Genomic DNA, 24775 nt, shown 5'->3' with positions numbered 1-24775 from the left:
GCTCCATGTTCTAGGTGAACTCTTTTGTTTATTCCTTGCCTGGACCCTGTCCCTGGCAATAATGTCAGCATTGCCACAAACACTTTATTATCCACAGTGCTTCCTCTGTTTGAGTCAGTGTGCCTCTTGCGATCCATCAAACTTCATTAATAGATGCTTTTCAAAAGTGCTTGACAGATGAAAAAATACAAGGTGAATTGTGACCCGCTGTTGGCTCCTCAGCCTTAAGCACCTAGCTTCTCCACACCCCTAGTTCAGCCTTAAGCACCTAGCTTCTCCACTCCCCTAGTTCAGACTAAAGCACCTAGCTTCTCCACTCCCCTATTTAGTTGAATCTATCTGACCTTTCATTCAACTCTCACCTCCCTCCCTCCCTCCCTCCCTCCCTCCCTCCCTCCCTCCCTCCCTCCCTCCCTCCCTCTCTCTCACCTGCCCTCTCTCCCCTGCCCTCCCTCCCCCTCCCTCCCTCCCTCCCTCTCTCTCACCTGCCCTCTCTCTCCCCTGCCCTCCCTCTCTGCCCTCTCTCTCACCTGCCCTCTCTCTCCCCTGCCCTCCCTCTCTGCCCTCTCTCTCCCCTGCCCTCCCTCTCTGCCCTCTCTCTCCCCTGCCCTCCCTCTCCCTCTCTCTCTCTCTCTCTCACTCTCTCTCTCTGCCTTGGGCCACTTCTTTACTTAATATATTCCCTATGCCTTATCTGAAACTCAAGCTACTATATTTGCAGATGATACTACAATTTATACAGCAAGACATTTGGTTCAACAGGTACAGCAAGCTCTAGAAGTGGATATGGGAAATATCAGGGAGTGGGTTTGCCGGAACAAACTTATTTTAAACACCGAGAAAACCACACCGTTATGTTGGTCTGTTCCACCAGGACCAGATCAACGCAGCATGGGATACAATGAAGCATGGGAGGAGTACAAATTGAAGAAGTGTCAGAAACCAAACTCTAGGAGTGCAGCTAGAAACCTGCTTATCTTGGTTGTCTCAAATAAATAATCTATGTAAAAAAAAAAAAAATGTACAACTGTATGCATGATCAGAAGGATAGCTAAATATTTACCGGGAAAGATTCTTAAGCAAATAACCCAAGCATTAATTGGGAGTCAGGTGAACAACTGTTCTGTGGTCTGGGAAAATGCAACAGCAAGTGAGATTAGGAGGCTGCACATTGCACAGAACAAAGCAGAAAGGATTGTTTTAAGGTGGAGATACGGTTCTTCTGTTGCAGTCACACACAATGCTCCTGGTTGGTCATCAGTCAACAAATAATTGAAAAAAAACATGCTTATTTTAATTCATAATATACACCATTTAAAACAGCCAAACTCAATTCACAGCAGTATTCAGTTGGTAAGAGACAACACATTCAGTAAATACTAGGAATAGATTGTCCACCATCTATGTGTTATCCAGACAGAAAAGAGAAATAAGCAAAATAACATTTAGATTCAGAGCAATAAAGAAATGGAATCATTTATCTGATGAATCCAGAAACATTTCAATGTATAAATTCAAACGATACTTTAAAAGCATTTAAATATAATACAGGAAAGTTATGCTGGACTATGACAGATGAAGAATCAATCTATCTTTATAGACTGTTAAGAGTTTTTATCTAGTCAATATGTCAGTGTATTATGTCTGTTTGTAACAGTGTGTTTTATGTGAAAATGTGATTGTATTATAAAATGTATTTTAATGTTTAAAGACTCTTTCTCCTCTTTCTCTCTCTTCTCTCTTCTCTCTCTCTTCCTCTCTCTTCCTCTCTCCTCTCTTCTCTCTGCTCTCTCTCTTTCTCTCCTCTTTCTCTCTTCTCTCTCTCTTCCTCTCTCTTCCTCTCTCCTCTCTTCTCTCTGCTCTCTCTCTTTCTCTCCTCTTTCTCTCTCTTCTCTCTTCTCTCTCTCTTCCTCTCTCCTCTCTTCTCTCTGCTCTCTCTTTCTCTCCTCTTTCTCTCTCTTCTCTCTTCTCTCTCTCTTCCTCTCTCTTCCTCTCTCCTCTCTCCTTTCTTCTTCTCTCCTCTCTTCTCTTTGCTCTCTCTCTTTCTCTCCTCTTTCTCTCTCTTCTCTCTTCTCTCGCTCTTCCTCGCTCTTCCTCTCTCCTCTCTTCTCTCTGCTCTCTCTCTTTCTCTCCTCTTTCTCTCTCTTCTCTCTTCTCTCTCTCTTCCTTGCTCTTCCTCTCTCCTCTCTTCTCTTTCTCTCTCTTCTCTCTTCTCTCTCTCTTCCTCGCTCTTCCTCTCTCCTCTCTTCTCTTTCTCTCTGCTCTCTCTCTTTCTCTCTCTTCCTTGCTCTTCCTCTCTCCTCTCTTCCTCGCTCTTCCTCTCTCCTCTCTTCTCTCTGCTCTCTCTCTTTCTCTCCTCTTTCTCTCTCTTCTCTCTTCTCTCTCTCTTCCTCTCTCCTCTCTCCTCTCTTCCTCTCTCCTCTCTTCCTCTCTCCTCTCTGCTCTCTCTCTTTCTCTCCTCTTTCTCTCTCTTCTTCCTCTCTCCTCTCTCCTCTCTTCCTCTCTCCTCTCTTCTCTCTGCTCTCTCTCTTTCTCTCCTCTTTCTCTCTCTTCTCTCTCTCTTCCTCGCTCTTCCTCTCTCCTCTCTTCTCTCTGCTCTCTCGCTTTCTCTCCTCTTTCTCTCTCTTCTCTCTTCTCTCTCTCTTCCTCGCTCTTCCTCTCTCCTCTCTTCCTCTCTGCTCTCTCTCTTTCTCTCCTCTTTCTCTCTCTTCTCTCTCTCTTCCTATCTTCCTCTCTTCCTATCCTCTTTCTCTCTCTTCTCTGCTCTCTCTCTTCCTTGCTCTCCCTCTCTCTTTCTCTCCTCTTTCTCTCTCTTCTCTCTTCTCTCTCTTCCTCGCTCTTCCTCTCTTCCTCTCTTGATCTCTTCCTCTCTCCTATTTCTCTCTCTTCTCTGCTCTCTCTCTTCCTCGCTCTTCCTCTCTTCTCTCTTCCTCTCTTGATCTCTTCCTCTCTCCTCTTTCTCTATCTTCTCTGCTCTCTCTCTTCCTCGCTCTTCCTCTCTCCTCTCTTCCTCTCTGCTCTCTTCCTCTCTCCTCACTTCCTCTCTCCTCTCTTCCTCTCTCCTCTCCTCTCTTCCTCTCTCCTCTCTTCCTCTCTCCTCTCTTCCTCTCTCCTCTCTCCTCTCTTCCTCTCTCCTCTCTTCCTCTCTCCTCTCTTCCCCTCTCCTCTCTTCCCCTCTCTTCTCTTCCACTCTTCCTCTCTCCTCTCTTCCCCTCTCCTCTCTTCCCCTCTCCTCTCTTCCTCTCTCCTCCTCTCCTCTCTTCCTCTCTTCCTCTCTTCCTCTCTTCCTCTCTCCCCTCTCCTCTCCTCTCTTCCTCTCTCTCTCCAGTGGGGTTGGGCAGCCATGGACCTGTTCAGCCAGCTGATCCTAGTCATCTTGGTCACCAGTTTCCTCTCCTTCCAGTGGCTCTTCCACCGGGTCAGTCCCTGGGTCTCCCCCCGCGCCAGTTCTGGCTTCCTACGCCTAGCAGACCAGCAGAAAGTGGAATGGAACTCAAGGTACACAACATTGGCTACTGGCTGCAACACTGATATCATATGATCGTCCTTCATGTGTCACTACATACATGCCAGTTTTGACAGTCTGCTATAAATGTGTTATTGTTGTTAATTTGTCAATGCCTCAAGTCACCCAGATGTTTTCACAGGTCATTACACAGGTAATTTACTCAATGTGGCTCCTTATCTGGGGCGGCTGGTAGCCTAGTGGTTAAAGCGTTGGTCTAGTAACCGAAAGGTTGCAAGATAGAATCCCAGCTATCTGACTGCCAGAATCCCTGCTATCTGACTGCCAGACTCCCTGCCATCTGACTGCCAGACTCTCTGCTATCTGACTGACTGACTCTCTGCCATCTGACTGCCAGACTCTCTGCCATCTGACTGCCAGACTCTCTGCTATCTGACTGCCAGACTCTCTGCCATCTGACTGACTGACTCTCTGCCATCTGACTGACTGTGCTGTCTGACTGACTGACTCTCTGCCATCTGACTGACTGACTGTGCTATCTGACTGACTGACTCTCTGCCATCTGACTGTGCTGTCTGACTGACTCTGCCGTCTGACTGACTTACTCTGATATCTGTCTGACTGACTGACTGATATCTGACTGACTGACTGACTGACTGACTGATATGACTGACCGACTGACTGATATCTGACTGACTGACTCTGATATCTGACTGACTGACTGACTGATATCTGACTGACTGATATCTGACTGACTTACTGACTCTGCTGTCTGACTGACTGACTGATTCTCCTCTGACTGACTGATTCTCCTCTGACTGACTGACCCTCTGCTGTCTGTCTGACTGCCTGATTCTCCTCTGACTGACTGACTCTCCTCTGACTGCCTGAGTCTCTTCTGACTGACTGATTCTCCTCTGACTGACTGACCCTCTGCTGTCTGTCTGACTGTCTGATTCTCCTTTGACTGTCTGACTCTCCTCTGACTGTCTGACTCTCCTCTGACTGACTGCCTGACTCTCCTCTGACTGACTGACTGACCCTCTGCTGTCTGTATGACTGCCTGCTTCTCTGATATCTGAGTGACTGACTGACCCCTGAACAGCGTTTCATCTCCTTCTCTAATTGGTCTGAATCTGCCTGCCGGTGGCCGTGAAACCAGAGAGTTAATTCACCCTGCGCCCTCCTGCACTCTGAAACGCTTAATCTGCATCACTTATTAAAAAGTGTTTCATCACAGATTTGACAAGGTGTGTGTGTGTGTTTTATCACAGATTTGACAAGGTGTGTGTGTTTCATCACAGATTTGACAAGGTGTGTGTGTGTTTCATCACAGATTTGACAAGGTGTGTGTGTGTGTTTTATCACAGATTAGACAAGGTGTGTGTGTTTCATCACAGATTTGACAAGGTGTGTGTGTGTTTCATCACAGATTTGACAAGGTGTGTGTGTTTCATCACAGATTTGACAAGGTGTGTGTGTGTTTTATCACAGATTTGACAAGGTGTGTGTGTGTGTGTTTCATCACAGATTTGACAAGGTTTCTGTGTGTTTTAGGACGGTGTCCACACTTCATGCCCTGGTAGTGGGGTTCTTTTGCCTCTACATCCTGCTGTTTGACGACGCCGTCAATGAAGACCCCGTCTGGTGAGGACCCTGTTGCTCTGTCGTAGTGCGTGATGGAGGCACGGTGTTGTGTACATACTGTTACTGTATGTTATATAGAACCGTGTTGTGATGTGTTGAACGTTTATCCCGTCTTTTTCTGCCAACAGGGGAGATCCCACACTTGTGAAGATAAATGTTGGCATGACAACAGGCTACCTCATATCTGGTAAGATCGGCACGGACATACTTTAGTCGCATACACACTTTCACTGTTCCTACAGGCTGTCCTTCATCGTTCCTACAGGCTGTCTTTCACCGTTCCTACAGGCTGTCTTTCACCGTTCCTACAGGCTGTCTTTCACCGTTCCTACAGGCTGTCTTTCACCGTTCCTACAGGCTGTCTTTCACCGTTCATACAGGCTGTCTTTCACCGTTCCGACAGGCTGTCTTTCACCGTTCCGACAGGCTGTCTTTCACCGTTCCTACAGGCTGTCTTTCACCATTCCTACAGGCTGTCTTTCACCGTTCCGACAGGCTGTCTTTCACCGTTCCGACAGGCTGTCTTTCACCGTTCCTACAGGCTGTCTTTCACCGTTCCTACAGGCTGTCTTTCACCGTTCCTACAGGCTGTCTTTCCCCGTTCCACCAGGCTGTCTTTCACCGTTCCTACAGGCTGTCTTTCACCGTTCCTACAGGCTGTCTTTCACCGTTCCTACAGGCTGTCTTTCACCGTTCCTACAGGCTGTCTTTCACCATTCCTACAGGCTGTCTTTCACCGTTCCTACAGGCTGTCTTTCACCATTCCTACAGGCTGTCTTTCACCATTCCTACAGGCTGTCCTTCACCGTTCCTACAGGCTGTCTTTCACCGTTCCTACAGGCTGTCTTTCACCATTCCTACAGGCTGTCCTTCACCGTTCCACCAGGCTGTCTTTCACCGTTCCTACAGGCTGTCTTTCACCGTTCCTACAGGCCGTCTTTCACCATTCCTACAGGCTGTCCTTCACCGTTCCTACAGGCTGTCTTTCACCATTCCTACAGGCTGTCTTTCACCATTCCTACAGGCTGTCCTTCACCGTTCCTACAGGCTGTCTTTCACCGTTCCTACAGGCTGTCTTTCACCGTTCCACCAGGCTGTCTTTCACCGTTCCTACAGGCTGACTTTCACCGTTCCTACAGGCTGTCTTTCACCGTTCTGACAGGCTGTCTTTCACCGTTCTGACAGGCTGTCTTTCACCTTTCCTACAGGCTGTCTTTCACCGTTCCACCAGGCTGTCTCTCACCGTTCTGACAGGCTGTCTTTCACCTTTCCTACAGGCTGTCTTTCACCGTTCCACCAGGCTGTCTTTCACTGTTCTGACAGGCTGTCTTTCACCGTTCCGACAGGCTGTCTTTCACCGTTCCGACAGGCTGTCTTTCACCGTTCCTTCAGGCGGTCTTTCACCGTTCCGACAGGCTGTCTTTCACCTTTCCACCAGGCTGTCTCTCACCGTTCCGACAGGCTGTCTTTCACCGTTCCTACAGGCTGTCTTTCACCATTCCACCAGGCTGTCTTTCACCATTCAGACAGTCACAGGCTGTCTTTCACCGTTCCACCAGGCTGTCCTTCACCGTTCCTACAGGCTGTCCTTCACCGTTCCTACAGGCTGTCTCTCACCGTTCCTACAGGCTGTCCTTCACCGTTCCACCAGGCTGTCTCTCACCGTTCCTACAGGCTGTCTTTCACTGTTCCACCAGGCTGTCTTTCACTGTTCCACCAGGCTGTCTTTCACTATTCCTTGTTCACTACATGCTTAGCCACTTTAACGATACCTACATGTACATACTACCTCAATAAGCCTGACTAACGGTGTCTGTATATGGCCTTGCTACTCTTATTTTCAAATGTATTTTTACTGTTGTTTTATTTCTTTACTTACCTACACACACACACACACACACACACACACACACATACATACACACACACACACACACACACACACACACTTTCTTTTCTCTTTTTTTCCCCGCACCATTGGTTAGAGCATGTAAGTAAGCATTTCACTGTGAGGTCTACTACACCTGTTGTATTCAGCATTTCACTGTAAGGTCTACTACACCTGTTGTATTCAGCATTTCACTGTAAGGTCTACTACACCTGTTGTATTCAGCATTTCACTGTAAGGTCTACTACACCTGTTGTATTCAGCATTTCACTGTAAGGTCTACTACACCTGTTGTATTCAGCATTTCACTGTAAGGTCTACTACACCTGTTGTATTCAGCATTTCACTGTGAGGTCTACTACACCTGTTGTATTCAGCATTTCACTGTGAGGTCTACTACACCTGTTGTATTCAGCATTTCACTGTAAGGTCTACTACACCTGTTGTATTCAGCATTTCACTGTAAGGTCTACTACACCTGTTGTATTCAGCATTTCACTGTGAGGTCTACTACACCTGTTGTATTCAGCATTTCACTGTAAGGTCTACTACACCTGTTGTATTCAGCATTTCACTGTAAGGTCTACTACACCTGTTGTATTCAGCATTTCACTGTAAGGTCTACTACACCTGTTGTATTCAGCATTTCACTGTAAGGTCTACTACACCTGTTGTATTCAGCATTTCACTGTAAGGTCTACTACACCTGTTGTATTCAGCATTTCACTGTAAGGTCTACTACACCTGTTGTATTCAGCATTTCACTGTGAGGTCTACTACACCTGTTGTATTCAGCATTTCACTGTAAGGTCTACTACACCTGTTGTATTCAGCATTTCACTGTAAGGTCTACTACACCTGTTGTATTCAGCATTTCACTGTAAGGTCTACTACACCTGTTGTATTCAGCATTTCATTGTGAGGTCTACTACACCTGTTGTATTCAGCATTTCATTGTAAGGTCTACTACACCTGTTGTATTCAGCATTTCATTGTAAGGTCTACTACACCTGTTGTATTCAGCATTTCACTGTAAGGTCTACTACACCTGTTGTATTCAGCATTTCACTGTAAGGTCTACTACACCTGTTGTATTCAGCATTTCACTGTAAGGTCTACTACACCTGTTGTATTCAGCATTTCATTGTGAGGTCTACTACACCTGTTGTATTCAGCATTTCACTGTAAGGTCTACTACACCTGTTGTATTCAGCATTTCACTGTAAGGTCTACTACACCTGTTGTATTCAGCATTTCACTGTAAGGTCTACTACACCTGTTGTATTCAGCATTTCATTGTGAGGTCTACTACACCTGTTGTATTCAGCATTTCACTGTAAGGTCTACTACACCTGTTGTATTCAGCATTTCACTGTGAGGTCTACTACACCTGTTGTATTCAGCATTTCACTGTAAGGTCTACTACACCTGTTGTATTCAGCATTTCACTGTAAGGTCTACTACACCTGTTGTATTCAGCATTTCACTGTAAGGTCTACTACACCTGTTGTATTCAGCATTTCACTGTAAGGTCTACTACACCTGTTGTATTCAGCATTTCACTGTAAGGTCTACTACACCTGTTGTATTCAGCATTTCACTGTAAGGTCTACTACACCTGTTGTATTCAGCATTTCACTGTATGGTCTACTACACCTGTTGTATTCAGCATTTCACTGTAAGGTCTACTACACCTGTTGTATTCAGCATTTCACTGTGAGGTCTACTACACCTGTTGTATTCAGCATTTCACTGTGAGGTCTACTACACCTGTTGTATTCAGCATTTCACTGTGAGGTCTTCTACACCTGTTGTATTCAGCATTTCACTGTAAGGTCTACTACACCTGTTGTATTCAGCATTTCACTGTAAGGTCTACTACACCTGTTGTATTCAGCATTTCACTGTAAGGTCTACTACACCTGTTGTATTCAGCATTTCACTGTAAGGTCTACTACACCTGTTGTATTCAGCATTTCACTGTAAGGTCTACTACACCTGTTGTATTCAGCATTTCACTGTAAGGTCTACTACACCTGTTGTATTCAGCATTTCACTGTAAGGTCTACTACACCTGTTGTATTCAGCATTTCACTGTGAGGTCTACTACACCTGTTGTATTCAGCATTTCACTGTAAGGTCTACTACACCTGTTGTATTCAGCATTTCACTGTAAGGTCTACTACACCTGTTGTATTCAGCATTTCACTGTAAGGTCTACTACACCTGTTGTATTCAGCATTTCACTGTAAGGTCTACTACACCTGTTGTATTCAGCATTTCACTGTAAGGTCTACTACACCTGTTGTATTCAGCATTTCACTGTGAGGTCTACTACACCTGTTGTATTCAGCATTTCACTGTAAGGTCTACTACACCTGTTGTATTCAGCATTTCACTGTAAGGTCTACTACACCTGTTGTATTCAGCATTTCACTGTGAGGTCTACTACACCTGTTGTATTCAGCATTTCACTGTGAGGTCTACTACACCTGTTGTATTCAGCATTTCACTGTGAGGTCTACTACACCTGTTGTATTCAGCATTTCACTGTAAGGTCTACTACACCTGTTGTATTCAGCATTTCACTGTGAGGTCTACTACACCTGTTGTATTCAGCATTTCACTGTAAGGTCTACTACACCTGTTGTATTCAGCATTTCACTGTAAGGTCTACTACACCTGTTGTATTCAGCATTTCACTGTGAGGTCTACTACACCTGTTGTATTCAGCATTTCACTGTAAGGTCTACTACACCTGTTGTATTCAGCATTTCACTGTAAGGTCTACTACACCTGTTGTATTCAGCATTTCACTGTAAGGTCTACTACACCTGTTGTATTCAGCATTTCACTGTAAGGTCTACTACACCTGTTGTATTCAGCATTTCACTGTAAGGTCTACTACACCTGTTGTATTCAGCATTTCACTGTAAGGTCTACTACACCTGTTGTATTCAGCATTTCACTGTAAGGTCTACTACACCTGTTGTATTCAGCATTTCACTGTAAGGTCTACTACACCTGTTGTATTCAGCATTTCACTGTAAGGTCTACTACACCTGTTGTATTCAGCATTTCACTGTAAGGTCTACTACACCTGTTGTATTCAGCATTTCACTGTGAGGTCTACTACACCTGTTGTATTCGCTGCACGTGACGAATAAACTTTGATTTGATTTACCAGGCTTTCTATCGCCGTTCCTCGTTCATTACAGGCCATCCTCGACCATCTTTAGCCACACTTCGGCGACGTTGGTTATCGGCATCGGGAACATCGGCTATTTCCTTTTCGACTGTAAAAATGTTTTGTTTTATAGTTTAATTTCTGAACCCAGCTTTTTGTTCACCTGCTGCAACATGATCTCAGTTAACTCCCGTGTTGCTCTTTTCCTTTGTGTTCCAGATCTGCTGATAATATTTTACTATTGGAAGGCGATAGGCGACAAGTTCTTTGTAGTGCATCACCTGGCTGCACTGTATGCTTACTACTATGTACTGGTGAGTTCCCTATTGTCCAATAGCAGAACATGCAGGCATGATGGGAAAGATACAGCTAAAGGTGAACAGCTGTGTGACGGTGAGGGCAGGGAGGGTGAGTGATGCTGAACGCAGGGCAGGGAGGGTGAGTGATGCTGAACGCAGGGCAGGGAGGGTGAGTAAAGCTGAACGCAGGGCAAGGAGGGTGAGTGATGCTGAACGCAGGGAGGGTGAGTGATGCTGAACGCAGGGAGGATGAGTGATGCTGAGCGCAGGGCAGGGAGGGTGAGTGATGCTGAACGCAGGGAGGGTGAGTGATGCTGAACGCAGGGAGGGTAAGTGATGCTGAACGCAGGGAGGGTGAGTGATGCTGAACGCAGGGAGGGAGGGTGAGTGATGCTGAACGCAGGGCAGGGAGGGTGAGTGATGCTGAACACAGGGAGGGTGAGTGATGCTGAACGCAGGGCAGGGAGGGTGAGTGATGCTGAACACAGGGCAGGGAGGGTGAGTGATGCTGAACGCAGGGCATGGAGGGTGAGTGATGCTGAACGCACGGAGGGTGAGTGATGCTGAACGCAGGACAGAGAGGGTGAGTGATGCTGAACGCAGGGCAGGGAGGGTGAGTGATGCTGAATGAAGGGAGGGAGAGTGTCACGCTGTGTGATGCTGAACGCAAGACAGGGAGGGTGAGTGATGCTGAACGCAGGGCAGGGAGGGTGAGTGATGCTGAACGCAGGGAGGGAGGGTGAGTGTGATGCTGAATGCAGGGCAGGGAGGGTGAGTGTGATGCTGAACGCAGGGCAGGGAGGGTGAGTGTGATGCTGAACGCAGGGCAGGTAGGGTGAATGTGATGCTGAACGCAGGGCAGGGAGGGTGAGTGTGATGCTGAACGCAGGGCAGGGAGGGTGAGTGTGATGCTGAACGCAGGGCAGGGAGGGTGAGTGAGTGATGCTGAACGCAGTGCAGGGAAGGTGAGTGATGCTGAATGCAGGGTAGGGAGGGTGAGTGTGATACTGAATGCAGGGCAGGGAAGGTGAGTGATGCTGAACGCTTGGCAGCGAAGGTGAGTGATGCTGAACGCAGGGCAGGGAAGGTGAGTGATGCTGAATGCAGGGCAGGGAGGGTGAGTGTGATACTGAACGCAGGGAAGGTCAGTGATGCTAAACACAGGGCAGGGAGGGTGAGTGATGCTGAACGCAGGGCAGGGAAGGTGAGTGATGCTGAATGCAGGGCAGGGAGGGTGAGTGATGCTGAACACAGGGCAGGGAGGGTGAGTGATGCTGAACACAGGGCAGGGAGGGTGAGTGATGCTGAACACAGGGCAGGGAGGGTCAGTGATGCTAACTAACTAACACAGCTTTGCTCCTGTTAGCTCCGCTAGGACTCTGCTAGAGAGAACATGTGATGTTAACCTACTGTTAGCTCCGCTAGATCTCTGCTAATGAGAACATGTGATGTTAACCTACTGTTAGCTCCGCTAGGTCTCTGCTAGTGAGAACATGTGATGTTAGAATAACATGTAAAACAGTAGGTTAAGTGCCTCTCGTTAGCTAGTCCTCAGCTGTTGAAAAGAAGAGCAGGAAATCAGTTACATTAGTATGAGGTCAAACTCTACTGTAGGCTTGGATTTAGGATTCTGTGTTCACTCACACAAATTAGATGTTGTGTTGTACAGTTTTTGGGGGAGTTGCTTGTTGACTGTCTCTTGTTATGACAAGGGTTGTGGTTACGGTACGAGAGGTACGTGTTATTTCGTGTTTAGGATGATCGTTAGCGATTTAGTTTGGATTGAAAGAACATTTGATAGGTTTGATATCGTTGAGTATCAGGTATGACCATGCTTCATCAGCACTGTCTTGTCAAGCAACTTGTCTCGTTTGAATGGACAGTGACACAGAAGCTGGTTATAACCACTATAACAACTGGTTATAACCACTATAACAACTGGTTATAACCACTATAACAACTGGTTAGAATGCAGGTTGTATACTGGTTATAACCACTATAACCACTAGTTATAATGCTGTAACAGGTTATATACTGGTTATAACCACTATAACAGCTGGTTAGAATGCTGAAACAGGTTGTATGCTGGTTAAAGCCACTATAACCACTAGTTATAATGCTGAAACAGGTTTTGAGCCCAGCCATCCAGGTCACTGCTGTTCACCCTTGGTCTGTAGTCTTCCTGGTCACCTGGTTCTATAGCTCATGATTATGGCTATGGTGACAGTGTTGGTGTTTTTTTTGCATGGAATGCTTAGTGATGGTAGTGGCCGACACCCTCGTTGCCTTTCCCTTCGTCATCACCTTCCCATTAAAATATCCTGCTTTTCTTTCACTGACTCAGCCTTATATAGAGCTGGACTGAGCTGAGCTGTGCATGCCTCCATTTTCTCCTGGCTTTCCCAGGTCTTAACAGTACTGTGTGTGCATGCCAAAGCAACTTACTTTCCTACTGTTCTGTCTCCTTTCTCTCACACTCTCCACCCCACTATTTCCACAGTTTCTTCTCACTTGTCTGTTATGGCAAAGGGCCCTTGAAAACAACTGAAATGTTAATGATAACCCTTCGCCATGTATGATGCTTAAATGCATCTCGTCTATGAATGTGTGCTCACTGTAATGCCCCATAATAGCTCTGTGAGGGCTCGCCTACTTAACTTCAAGCATCTCTGTTTTAAGTTTTTAACCTTTTTATCTAACTAGGCAAGTCAGTTAAGACCAAATTCTTATTTTTAATGACGGCCTACCAAGGAACAGTGGGTTAACTTCCTTGTTCAGGGGAAGAACGGCAGATTTTTACCTAGTCAGTTCGGGGATTTGATCTAGCAACCTTTCGGTTATTGGCCCAACGCTCTAACCACTAGGCTACCTGCTGGTTACTGGCCCAACACTCTAACCACTAGGCTACCTGCTGGTTACTGGCCCAACGCTCTAACCACTAGGCTACCTGCTGGTTACTGGCCCAACGCTCTAACCACTAGGCTCATCAGTAAGGCAAAGATCAGGCCTTGATTCAGGCCAACCCAAATCCTTAAACCTTTTTACAATAATTATCCCTTAGCATTGTATGCAAATTGTATTCCTACCCGACTGGATTAAACGAATACACTTGAAGTACCATACTGTACAGTATATGCATTGCATAAGCTACCCTATCGGAGGTGTAATGCATTCCTATGTAAATGTCTTTTTAAAAAACCTTTCTCTCTAGAGACAGAAAAGTCCATTATGGTAAAGCAACGGAGCAAAATGAATGGTGTTGTTGAAGAACGCAATACTTCCTACTTCGTAAGATAATTGACCATGTGGTTAAATTGTCTTGCTGCTACAACTGACAGGCGATCAGAAGGACAGATGGACACGGTGGTTAAGGCCGTACTGTCACTGGACATTCGTGACTGCTTAGTCAACATGAAGAACTTAATCAACATAAAACCCTCATTATCCAATTTAATTGATAGCTTACTAATTGATTGACTTACTTTTTTGTGTGATTTAAAATAAGAATTGTATCAAAGCTGGTATATGTTTTTTTTTTCTTATTTTCAGTGATGGCCTAGGAACAGTGGGTTAACTGGTCTAGGAACAGTGGGGTTAACTGGTCTAGGAACAGTGGGTTAACTGGTCTAGGAACTGCCAGAACTGCCTGTTCAGGGGCAGAACGACAGATTTGTACCTTGTCAGCTCGGGGGTTTGAACTTGCAACCTTCCGGTTACTAGTCCAACGCTCTAACCACTAGGCTACCCTGCCGCCCCATGTAGTTAATTCGGTGACATATTGTTAGATTGTGTTCTGTTATTATGTCATACTAGATCAGTGGGAAAACAATGAGGCTATACTACAGAACTTGTGGTAAAATAGCTTGCTAAACAAGCAAATTAATTCATAGACTAATATTTGATTGCTGTTTGAGTTCAAGAACTCATGCTAAACTATCAACGTTGTTGTTGCTTCTTTTTGTTGCTTGTAACTATAGTTACACTTTCTCCCCCCCCCCCCCCCTAATCTGTCTGTCTATCTTTATCCTTTGCTAATATGATTTCTTAAAATAATTTAGGCCCACAATTACCAGCAAAACATTCAAGCAAAAAAAAAAACAGACCAAATTCAAATGAGGTTTTGTAGGATGTAAAACGGGCTGACTCGTCTGGACTGAATCCTTCCTGTCTTGTCTGCTACACTGACCTATCTGTCCAGTAACAGTATGGACTTACCAGTATCTAGAGGTATTAGCATAGAGATGCTGGGGAAAGTTCATATCCGCTCTGGTATAGACTTGAAGCAAATGCATTGTGTCCTGACACGTCCATATCTTGAGAGTGAGTACATGCCATTTATGAACTTTTGTTAAAAGGTAAGTTTCCCCTTTTGGATAATCGTAGCCTGTGTTAGGCCTGAAATAAATAACATATGAGAGAGAGAGAGAGACCCTTAACTGCTGCTCATGTGAGGGTTTTAATGGCCCAGAGGTCTGCTACAATACCGTCCTATAACCACATGACTCTTATACAGTGCATTTGGAAAGTATTCAGACCCCTTGACATTTATCACATTCTGTTACATTACCTCGTTTTTCTATAATGGATTAAATAAAAAATAAAATCGTCATCAATCTACACACAATACCCCATAATGACAAACCAAAAACAGGTTTTTAGAAATGTCTGCAAATTGATAATTTAAAAAAACTGAAGTATCACATTTAAAGTATTCAGACCCATTACTCAGTACAGCACACCTGTATTTGGGGAGTTTCTCACATTCTTCTCTGCAGATCCTCTCAAGCTCTGTCAGGTTGGATGGGGAGCGTCGCTGCACAGCTATTCTCAGGTCTGTCCAGAGATGTTTGATCGGGTTCAAGTCCGGGCTCAGGCTGGGCCAGTCAAGGACATTCAGAGACTTGTCCCGAAGCCACTACTGCGTTGTCTTGGCTGTGTGTTTAGGGTCGTTGTCCTGCTGAAAGTTGAACATTCCCCCCAGTCTGAGGTCCTGAACGCTCAGGAGCAGGTTTTCATCAATAATCTCTCTGTACTTTGCTCCGTTCATCTTTCCCTCGATCCTGACTAGTCTCCAAGTCCCTGCCGCTGAAAAACATTCCCACAGCATGATGCTGCCACCATCATGCTTCACCATAGGGATGGTGCCAGGTTTCTTCTAGACGTGACACTTGACATTCAGGCCAAAAAGTTCAATCTTGGTTTCATCAGAGCAGAGAATCTTGTTTCTCATGGTCTGAGAGTCTTTAGGTGCCTTTTGGCAAAATCCAAGTGGCCTGTCATGTGCCGTTTACTGAGGAGTGTCTTCCGTCTGGCCACTCTACCATAAATGCCTGATTGGTGGAGTGCTGCAGAGATGGTTGTCCTTCTGGAAGGTTCTCCCATCTCCACAGAGGAACTCTGGAGCTCTGTCAGAGTGACCATTGGGTTCTTGGTCGCCTCCCTGACCAAGTTCAGTTTGGCCGGGCGGCCAGCTCTAGGAAGACTCTCTTAGTGAATCCAAACTTCTTCCATTTAAGAATGATGGAGGCCACTTTGTTATTGGGGACCTTCAACACTGCATAATTGTTTTGGTAACTTCACCCAGATCTGTGGCTCGACACAATCCTGTCTCGGAGCTCTACGAACAATTCCTTCGACCCCATGGCTTGGTTTTTGACATGCACTTTCTGACATGCACTGTCAACTGTGTGACCGTATACAGTATATACAGGTGGGTGCCTTTCCAAATCATGTCCAATCAATTGAATTTACCACAGGTGGACTCCAATCAAGTTGTAGAAACATCTCAAGGACGATCAATGGAAACAGGATGCACCTGAGCTCAATTTCGAGTCTCATAGCAAAGGGTCTGAATACTTATGTAAATAAGGTATTTTTATTTTTTATTTTGTATACATTTGCAAACATTTATAAAACCTTGTTTTCGGCTTTGTCATTATGGGGTATTATGTGTAGATTGATGGGAGAAAAAAAATGTAACAATTTAATACATTTTAGAATGCAACTTAACAAAATGTGGGAAAAGTCAAAGGGGCTGAATACATTCCGGATGCACTGTATGCATGGCTAATCATGGCTAATCATGGCTAATCATGGCTAAGCATGGCTAATCATGGCTAAGCATGGCTAATCATGGCTAAGCATGGCTAATCATGGCTAATCATGGCTAAGCATGGCTAATCATGGCTAAGCATGGCTAATCAAGGCTGATCATGGCTAATCATGGCTAATCATGACTAATCATGGCTAATCATGGCTAATCATGGCTAATCATGGCTAATCATTGCACATTTGGCTAGTGGCTGAATGTCTACTCGTAAAATCCTGGCTGTATGCGCACACTATGTTGTTAGCAGTGGTGCTATCCTATTCACGGTTTGTGTGAAGGGATTTTCATTGAGCTGTTTCACTGGCAAAACTCACACTTTTCAATGAGCTGTTTCACTGGCAAAACTCACACTTTTCAATGAGTGGCACCCTTTTTAACTTCCCGTGGTCTTTCGGGTACTGAAGCCTCATAGCTGTTCTCGTAGCTGTTCTCGTAGCTGTTCTCGTAGCTGTTCTCGTAGCTGTTCTCGTAGCTGTTCTCATAGCTGTTCTCATAGCTGTTCTCATAGCTGTTCTCATAGCTGTTCTCATCTCAAATAGACCCTGAATCATATGACTGGGGTTATTAGGGTCTACTGGAGATGAAATAGAACAACAGATTAAATGGAACCTATAAATCCTTCAGAAGTTAGAGTCTCCCGAGAGGGACGAGACGTTTTCTGTTTGATCTGAAAAATAGAAGAAGAGCCGACCTATATTCAGAGAGTGATTTCAATGATTTAATTTTAGATCTGAAAATGTCTCCTTAATCTCAGTTTTGGTTCAGCACTGACAGATAAAAATGTCTCTTCACCAAGATATCTGTAGCAGAGTTATAACCCTCACGTACGGTAGGTAATACCAAGGCTGTTTGAGGGCACTTTTTCCCACTTCTTATTGCCATTGGAAAATACATTTACCATTTTGTACCTTAATATTGATCCTGAAATGTACGTTTATGCGCTGAAAAGTTCAGTATGGTAAAAGTGAGATCTTAACTCGCCCCCCAAAAAAAACAATTATCACATGCCTTGTGTTCTTTTGTTATTGACGATGGATGAGTCTTTCTGGGCACAAACGGTGTGAAGGCCTCACTTGAACCATACTGATGTGATGTTCGACCAAAACGAAAGCATTTTGACTCCCTTTCGTTCCTGTTTCATTGTTTCTTTCGGGTTTTTCTTTTTCACCTTGTTCTTTCAGGGACAAGGGATGTTGCCTTATTTTGCTAACTTCCGTCTGCTTGCAGAGTTCTCCACGCCGTGTGTGAACCAGCGGTATGTATAAGATGTACTGTATATAAACATATTTATTATGCGTATGGTAGGTACCACCCCACACTCTGAGGCCTGAACTTTCTAAAAAAAAAAAACATAAAAGAAAATAATCTTTATCTAACTAGGCAAGTCAGTTTAGAGCAAATTCTTATTTACATTGACGGTGTAACCAACTGTTCCCCGGTAGGCCGTCAATGTCAATAAGAATTTGCTCTAAACTGACTTGCCTAGTTAGATAAAAATACATGTTTTAACTGCCTTGTTCAGGGGCAGAACGACAGAGTTGTACCTTGTCAGCCAGGGGATTCGATGTGGACACCAAGGAACTTGAAACTCTCGACCCGCTCCACTACAGCCCCGTTGATGTTAATGTGGGCCTGTTCGGGCCCGCCTTTTCCTGTAGTCCACGATCGGGGCTGATTCGGGGAAATACACACCACTACAGCTGTGTAGATTTACAGCGTATCTGAGTTCTGTTTTGCAGTTCTATTAAGTATTTATACCATTGGCAGATCTTTATATGCACAAGAATAAGGTAATTTTGGTCTTGTACACAGTCATACGATACATGGTGTAGAAAAGCACAGTCTTAGGGGAGAACATGGGGAGGAGCTATATCTCTGTGGATGATCCGTCTATCTGGTCTAAAGCACTGATACAGGTCCCCCTCCACCTCTGCTAGTATGGATAACTTGTTATTATGTCTTCAGAGAGAACTGCATTCAAATAAAGTTCAACACCTTTCAAATTATTAAAGGTGGAATTAAGTTTTTTTTTTGGGGGGGGGGGGGGGGGGGGGTTTGTCTAAGGGTCAAAATGACCCCGAACGTCCATATATTGATTTTACTGGCCATTTTTTATGTTCACATGTGTGAAAGATATGTTGTTTGAATCCTGTTAGGCCCAAAGTTAAACTTCAGTTTGCTCTTTCTTTACATTGTTGTTCTGACTGTGTCTTCCTTTACATCGTTGTTCTGACTGTGTCTTCCTTTACATTGTTGTTCAGACTGTGTCTTCCTTTACATTGTTGTTCTGACTGTGTCTTTCTTTATGTTGTTGTTCTGACTGTGTCTTTCTTTACATTGTTGTTCTGACTGTGTCTTCCTTTACATTGTTGTTCTGACTGTGTCTTCCTTTACATTGTTGTTCTGACTGTGTCTTTCTTTACATTGTTGTTCTGACTGTGTCTTCCTTTACATTGTTGTTCTGACTGTGTCTTTCTTTACATTGTTGTTCTGACTGTGTCTTTCTTTACGTTGTTGTTCTGACTGTGTCTTCCTTTACATTGTTGTTCTAACTGTGTCTTTCTTTATGTTGTTGTTCTGACTGTGTCTTTCTTTACATTGTTGTTCTGACTGTGTCTTCCTTTACATTGTTGTTCTGACTGTGTCTTTCTTTATGTTGTTGTTCTGACTGTGTCTTCCTTTACATTGTTGTTCTGACTGTGTCTTCCTTTACATTGTTGTTCTGACTGTGTCTTTCTTTACATTGTTGTTCTGACTGTGTCTTCCTTTACATTGTTGTTCTGACTGTCTTCCTTTACATTGTTGTTCTGACTGTCTTCCTTTACATTGTTGTTCTGACTGTCTTCCTTTACATTGTTGTTCTAACTGTGTCTTTCTTTATGTTGTTGTTCTGACTGTGTCTTTCTTTACATTGTTGTTCTGACTGTGTCTTCCTTTACATTGTTGTTCTGACTGTGTCTTTCTTTACATTGTTGTTCTGACTGTGTCTTCCTTTACATTGTTGTTCTGACTGTGTCTTTCTTTACATTGTTGTTCTGACTGTGTCTTCCTTTACATTGTTGTTCTGACTGTGTCTTCCTTTACATTGTTGTTCTGACTGTCTTCCTTTACATTGTTGTTCTGACTGTCTTCCTTTACATTGTTGTTCTAACTGTGTCTTTCTTTATGTTGTTGTTCTGACTGTGTCTTTCTTTACATTGTTGTTCTGACTGTGTCTTTCTTTATGTTGTTGTTCTGACTGTGTCTTCCTTTACATTGTTGTTCTGACTGTGTCTTCCTTTACATTGACTGACTCATTCTTTACATTGTTGTTCTGACTGTGTCTTCCTTTACATTGTTGTTCTGACTGTGTCTTCCTTTACATTGTTGTTCTGACTGTGTCTTTCTTTATGTTGTTGTTCTGACTGTGTCTTTCTTTATGTTGTTGTTCTGACTGTGTCTTCCTTTACATTGTTGTTCTGACTGTGTCTTTCTTTATGTTGTTGTTCTGACTGTGTCTTTCTTTATGTTGTTGTTCTGACTGTGTCTTTCTTTATGTTGTTGTTCTGACTGTGTCTTCCTTTACATTGTTGTTCTGACTGTCTTCCTTTACATTGTTGTTCTGACTGTGTCTTCCTTTACATTGACTGACTCATTCTTTACATTGTTGTTCTGACTGTCTTCCTTTACATTGTTGTTCTGACTGTGTCTTTCTTTACATTGTTGTTCTGACTGTGTCTTCCTTTACATTGTTGTTCTGACTGTGTCTTTCTTTACATTGTTGTTCTGACTGTGTCTTTCTTTATGTTGTTGTTCTGACTGTGTCTTTCTTTACGTTGTTGTTCTGACTGTGTCTTTCTTTACATTGTTGTTCTGACTGTGTCTTTCTTTATGTTGTTGTTCTGACTGTGTCTTTCTTTACATTGTTGTTTTGACTGACTCGTTCTTTACATCGTTGTTCTGACTGTCTTCCAGCTGGTTCTTTGAAGTGTTAGGTTACCCCAAGTCCTCCAAGCCCAACATCGCTAACGGGATGGCAATGGCCCTGGTCTTCTTCCTGGTTCGCATCGCCGTCATGCCCCTCTACTACAGCCGCATGTGGTCCGTGTACGGCACCGAAGCCTTCTACCGCGTCCCGCCGGAAGGCCGCGCCGCCTGGATCATCTCCAGTGTCTCGCTGGATGTCATGAACGTCATGTGGATGCACAAGATCGCCCGCGGCTGCTACAAGGTCATGTGCTCGGCCCGACGGCACAACGTGGAGACACGAGAGAATGGAAAGACTGACTAAGAAGCAAAAAGGGGATGGTTGATGGAATGACCAGGGGAAACCCATTGAACCACTGTCCCCCCTTTTTTTTAGTGCACAATTGGATTAGTACCTGACTGTTTCAGGGTCAACTAACACACATCAAAAGCCAAGTCTCACACGGACTGAATTTTATGCTAGTTGACGCAGCACATTTTTGCTTCCCTTTTGAGATTGGAGCATTGTGCTGGATGTGGACAAAGGGTCAATAACTGGGGCAGTGGTTGGTGAAACTGTTAGCAACACTTTCTGTGCATTTTATCACAAAACGGCATGCCTGGGATGACGTATCTGTTTTTCCCCAACACTTCACCAAGTCAAACGTTTCCTGCTTGTTCCAGACCATAGACTCAAGGTGTGATGCTCATGTGCTCCCCAAAGTAACTTGAAGCCCCTTTTGAACACAGAGGAATTAATTATTGTTCAAATGGTGAGTACAAATAAAATAACCGTTTTTGAAAAACAGTTTTTTGGGACACAACCAACCTAACTTACCCAACCAACCCAATCAACCTAACCCAACTAACCTAACTTACCCAACCAACCTAACTTACCCAACCAACCTAACTTACCCAACCAACTTAACCAACCCAACCAACCTAACTTACCCAACCAACCTAACCAACCCAACCAACCCAACCAACCTAACTTACCCAACCAACTCAACCAACCTAACTTACCCAACCAACCTAACTTACCCAACCAACCTAACTTACCCAACCAACCTAACTTACCCAACCAACCTAACCAACTCAACCAACCTAACTTACCTAACCAACCCAACCAACCTAACTTACCCAACCAACCTAACTTACCCAACTAAACCTAACCAACCTAACTTACCCAACCAACCTAACTTACCCAACCAACTTAACCAACCCAACCAACCTAACCTAAACAACCCAACCAACCCAATCAAACTAACTAACCCAATCAACCCAATCAACCTAACTAACCCATACAACCCAATCAACCTAACCAACCCAATCAACCTAACTAACCCAACTAACCCAACCAACCATATCAACCTAACTAACCCAACCAACCCAAATAACCCAACCAACCCAAATAGCCCAACCAACCCAATCAACCTAACCAACCCAATCAACCTAACCAACCCAATCAACCTAACCAACCCAATCAACCTAACTAACCCAACCAACCCAATCAACCTAACCAACCCAAATAGCCCAACCAACCCAAAAAACCCAACCAACTCAAATAACCCATGCAGCAAAAACCTATTGTTGTAATTGTGTCATTAAAAATCTGCTATCTGTCTGCTGAGGAAGGGCAGGGTGTAGCATCTTCCTGTTTAAACCCGAACTGACTGTCTGTCAGTTGGCTGGATGAACATCTAGTGCAATCAAACCTATATCCAAGACGAGTGAGCTCAACTGAAAGAAACCTCTCAGGGAGACACTCTGATACAGAGACAGACTTCTGGCTCAAAGAAGACAGACCCCTGGCTCAAAGAAGACAGACCCCTGGCTCAAAGAAGACAGACCCCTGGCTCAAAGAATACAGACAGACCCCCAGCTCAAAGAATACAGACAGACCCCCAGCTCAAAGAATACAGACCGGCGGACCCCTGGCTCAACGACAGACACAGACCCCTTGTTCAAATGGAGTGAGGCCTCCTATGGGCCAGTCACTCTCTGGGGAAAGTTGAAGTAGGGGAAAGGGGAAAGTTGAAGTAGGGGAAAGGGGAAAGTTGAAGTAGAAAAGCATAAATGGATTCCTTACATTTGTCCAGCCGGGTTCGATTTAGGAGGATTTTAGTTCTAAATATTAATGTTGATATTTTTGTTTTAATCGAAAATGGGACTGATATGGGTACACTTTGCTGATTATGCCATACGATATGTCACGCTGCTCGCTTGTCTGACCAAAAAGATGTCGAAAGGGAAACTTTGAGAATGTGTGAGTTGAAGCAATGGGGAAATGCATTGTGGGAGTTGTCAACTGGATTCTGATATTCCTTCCGGATTTTATTTGTTCAGATGATAGGGTTAGGGTTTGTCGTCAACATTAATAATAATTTAATAATAAACTCTTAATAATTTATTTATTTAAAATATAATAATAAACTTTTAATAATTTATTAGAGTTTAAATAGCATAATCGTGGTAACAAGTTGTTTCTCTCTTTTTCCACACATACTGTCAATACCAACGTATATGTACAGTCAACTGGTGCATGCTGGAATGAATTGTGTGTACCGGGTATCAGATCAATATGGAACTTGGAGTTTGTTTGGATGAGGTGCCACTGAGACAATGTCATTGGATGAGTTTGTCCCCTCTGAGCTCGACCAATGGCTACTAACACTCCCCTTGTTCCATGATCTTGGTGTAAGGAACTTCTTCTGAATCGCATTAAATATCATTTTTTTACCAGTTATGTACTGGAGCAAGTCTTCAATGTTTATCTACATACACTGAGTGTACAAACATTAGGAACACCTTTCCTAATATGTTGTTTCATCCTCTTTTGCCCTTAGAACAGCCTCAGTTTTGTCAGAGGCATGGAGTCAACAATGTGTCTAAAGCGTTCCACAGGGATGCTGGCCCATGTTGATGCCAGTGACTCAATCCGGTGTGCCTGGCACATACTACCGTAGCCCGTTCGAAAAGGCAGAGAAATATTTTGTCTTGCCCCATTCACCCTCTGAATGGCACAGATACACAACACATGTCTCATGACTTAACAATCCTTCTTTAACCGGTTTCCTCCCCTTTCATCTACAGTGGATTTAACAAGTGACACGAATAAGGAATCATATTTTTCACCTGGTCAGCATGTCATGGAAGGAGCAGGTGTTCCTAATGTTTTGTACACTCTGTGTATTTTTATTATGTTTAAGGAGATGTATAATTTATTTGGTAAAAGAGGTATAATTTATTTGGTAAAAGAGGTATAATTTATTTGGTAAAAGAGGTATAATTTATTTGGTAAAAGAGGTATAATTTATTTGGTAAAAGAGGTATAATTTATTTGGTAAAAGAGGTATAATTTATTTGGTAAAAGAGGTATAATTTATTTGGTAAAAGAGGTATAATTTATTTGGTAAAAGAGGTATAATTTATTTGGTAAAAGAGGTATTCATGATGTATCTTTTTAGTAGATTTATGAGGAAAAGTTTTCATGATTACAAGTAACATGTATATTATGCCTGCCTTTTCTCTGAGGAGTTTAGTTTAATGTGCACATACACACGTTAAAGATGTATTTCTTGTAATTACTTAAGATTATTACTTATGGAAAGGTGTGTCATACTACATTTTGCATTTTACTGACTGAATGACTTTTTAAAAAACAAAGTAGTTTTGACAAATGTTTTTATGTGAGGATACTTAATAAGAAATACTAGCATTGTCCTCATTCAAAATGAAAAGTTTACTTTTCAAAAAAACTTTTGATTTATTGATTTAAATGTGTACTTTTTTTTGATTGTACTTTTATTTTCTATGGTGAACACAAAGAAGCATATTTTTAATCGTCTGTGAAATTAAAGAGGATACCCCAGTTATTACATTTGTCCCTTGTTATGTTCTGCAGTCTTGTTTTTTACAATTTAAAATTTAACACATTTTTAAATTGCACAGCGATTTTTTCTTACAACTTTTAATTTGTGTTTGTTTTCTATTTCATAAGCCCGCCTCAATGTGATTAACAAACCGTGTCCACTGTGAAAAGGAAAATAACACGTCAATGTTTGTGGAGGGGATTATAAGAAGGTATTGTAATAAACCGTTTCTAAGTTAAATGTTTGCCAGTATAGGTCAACGTTAATTGAAGCTCTGTACATTTCAGTTTAACTAAACTGTAGAAACCCTGACGTGTTTGTAGAAACCCTGACGTGTTATTTTATAATCTCATTATCAACTC

At 43.5% G+C, this 24775-nt stretch overlaps 1 protein-coding gene across 2 annotated transcripts in view; it reads left to right on the top strand.

Moving 5' to 3' along the window:
- LOC110489535 (TLC domain-containing protein 4-B) overlaps window positions 1–24414 on the top strand; it is a 35455-nt gene extending 11041 nt beyond the window's left edge. The window contains exons 2-8 of one of the 2 annotated variants that reach the window (XR_016486435.1): window positions 3329–3498; window positions 5024–5113; window positions 5242–5300; window positions 10408–10502; window positions 17778–17851; window positions 20551–23778; window positions 23986–24414. Coding sequence is in view for 1 of the 2 variants with exons in the window: in XM_036945687.2 (XP_036801582.1) it covers window positions 3344–3498; window positions 5024–5113; window positions 5242–5300; window positions 10408–10502; window positions 17778–17851; window positions 20551–20866 (789 nt within the window). In the remaining variant the exon portion in view is untranslated. Of the gene's footprint in view, window positions 1–3328; window positions 3499–5023; window positions 5114–5241; window positions 5301–10407; window positions 10503–17777; window positions 17852–20550 lie in introns of both variants that reach the window. The other variant, XM_036945687.2, reaches the window with a different exon arrangement.
- The last annotated feature ends 361 nt before the right edge of the window (window positions 24415–24775 follow it).

The sequence above is a fragment of the Oncorhynchus mykiss genome, chromosome 15 (assembly GCF_057628025.1).
Source record: "Oncorhynchus mykiss isolate SJ-2025 chromosome 15, ASM5762802v1, whole genome shotgun sequence".
In the NCBI taxonomy this organism is placed as follows: Eukaryota; Metazoa; Chordata; class Actinopteri; order Salmoniformes; family Salmonidae; genus Oncorhynchus; species Oncorhynchus mykiss.
Note: the sequence above shows the minus strand (reverse complement) of the source record. Positions and strands in the feature narration are given on the sequence as shown.